We start from the raw sequence: 2104 nt of genomic DNA, 5'->3' as shown, positions 1-2104 counted from the left end.
GAGAAGGATCTGCGTAGGAAGCTAGATGGCCATCTCACCGTAACGCCACAAGGTGACGCGCAAGACGAGTATCAGTCAGATGCAATCTACGCAGCTCCAAGTAAGCAGCAAGGGGACAGTGCTAAAGCCGCCAAACAAGCTCGTCGAGAGCACCGAGCGGCAATGGCAGTGACCGCGAGAGAGAACCAAGACAAACGCGGTAGGCAGGATGACGAAGATCAAACGAGAAACACTAAGAAGCGAAAAGCTGCGTGCACTGGGGATGCTGTAATGTGAGTTTGCCTAAATGTCCCGCCTAAATCAAAATGATACTGATGTCCATCACTAAATTTAGGCTTTTTTTTCAGATTATACACATGGGTTCACTCGTATTTGATCACACAAATGCGGTTTTAGACACTTTCTACTGCGTTTTAGCCGAAACGAATAGCACCACGCGATTCTACGGCTCAGACACTGCAATAAAAAAAAATGAAAAAGTTGGTCATCCACCGAGGTAAGTTTTCCAGAGGCTCACCACTTCGTCAATATCTCGTGTCCGAAGGTGTGCAAGGGCTCAAAACGAAGCCAAGATACATAGGTTTGTGTTGGTGCGCCTAAATCGCGATTCGTACCTAGGTTGATTAGTATACTTGTGTTTCACGCGGTCTCATATGAATACTTTCTGGTATATCCAGCATCAAATGAAGTGTTTACATGGCCGATCCGATGATGTCGAAGCGAACGTTGCATTCATGAACGCCGTGCTAATGAGTGACCCTATCGCGTATCTGCGAACTGTACTTGGGCGAGATCCATCGACTGAATTGGCTTATTATCAATCGCTCTTGCGTCCGCGGCAGGTCGTTCTTCTGCCTGTAGTCGTGGTGGGAGATCACAACGAGTACACGGGAAAGTTTAAGCTACTTCGACGAGTTAATGCGTCGGAACTCACTTGGCCGGAACTCGTACAATGCGGATGAAGACGAGATGGTTTTGCTAAAGATTTTCTTAAAACATTTTTTTATAAGAGTATCGAAGATTGAAACAATCCGTTATTGTCAGAAATGATTGAGAGCGGCCAGCGTGGACACAAACACTTATCTAGTACGTCTCCTGCTTACCACGGCTCCTCGAACGTGCCGAACGGATACTCGCCCGTGTTGAGTGAGAAGGTTGCACAGAGCGGGTTGGCCACGGCCGTCTCGTTGTACACGTCGCAGTCCGTCTCCGGTTTGATGGCCACCACGTATTCGCAGTCCTCGGCCACCTTCTTGAGCCCGTGACCCACCTGTGGGTAGTAAACACTCCAGTCGTCAGATGTGAGTGTGAAGTTGACGTTCTGTGTCTGGCCAGGCTCGAGACTGATGTTGAAGAACTTCTTGAGCTGCTTCATCTCCGGCACATTCAGCAAGTTGTATGGCTGGATGAGGAAGAGCATGACGGTCTCCTTACCGGCTACACTACCAGCGTTCGTAACATCCACAGACACTACGACGTCTTCCGCCGAAGACGTGACGACGTTGCGGCTCAGACGCACTTCAGAGTAGGTGAACTCGGTGTAGCTGAGACCCGTTCCGAAATCCCACTGATTCTCGCAGTAATAAGCACCGTCGGACTCCTGCGTCTGGCACATGCTCGTCACAGGGTGGTTGTACGTCATCTGGATGTTGGCCTGGTCCTTCGCGTACGTGATCGGCATGCGGCCGCTGGGGTTTACTTTGCCGTAGATGATCTCGGCCATGGCTTGGCCACCCAGCTCACATGCCAACAAACCGTTCACCACCGCGTGCACGGTCTCGGGTAGGTCACCAAGCAGACGTGGACGACCCTCGAACAACACCAAGATCACTTTCGTACCTGTGGATGCCAGCTCCTTCACGTACTCAATCTGACCAGCGGGCAACGCCAGGTCGTCGATGTCACCAGGTTTCTCGGCGTACGTGTCCTCGCTGATCACGGCGATGGTGTACTCAGCCTTGCTAGCCAATTCCTTCGCCGTCGCCAGGTCCGCCTCCGTGTACGATCCGTTCGGGTGAGGCCGTTGAAGAAGCTGAAGCTGTCGTTGCCGACGAGCGTCTCATGGCCGACTTGACCGTGATTCCTTTGTGGAGTAGGTGGTCCT

The 2104-nt window shown here is 51.6% G+C and overlaps 1 protein-coding gene across 1 annotated transcript; it reads right to left on the bottom strand.

The window, feature by feature from the left end:
* Positions 1-1099: 1099 nt before the first annotated feature.
* PITG_21433 (glycoside hydrolase, putative) lies at positions 1100-2063 on the bottom strand (the record flags this gene model as incomplete). The annotated part of the gene is made up of 2 exons (XM_002894957.1): positions 1100-1961; positions 2053-2063. The coding sequence occupies 2 exons, from the start codon at positions 2061-2063 to the stop codon at positions 1100-1102; spliced, it is 873 nt and encodes a 290-aa protein (XP_002895003.1).
* Positions 2064-2104: the final 41 nt, after the last annotated feature.

This window comes from Phytophthora infestans, genomic scaffold (genome assembly GCF_000142945.1).
Source record: "Phytophthora infestans T30-4 supercont1.321 genomic scaffold, whole genome shotgun sequence".
Taxonomy (NCBI): Eukaryota; Oomycota; class Peronosporomycetes; order Peronosporales; family Peronosporaceae; genus Phytophthora; species Phytophthora infestans.
Note: the sequence above shows the minus strand (reverse complement) of the source record. Positions and strands in the feature narration are given on the sequence as shown.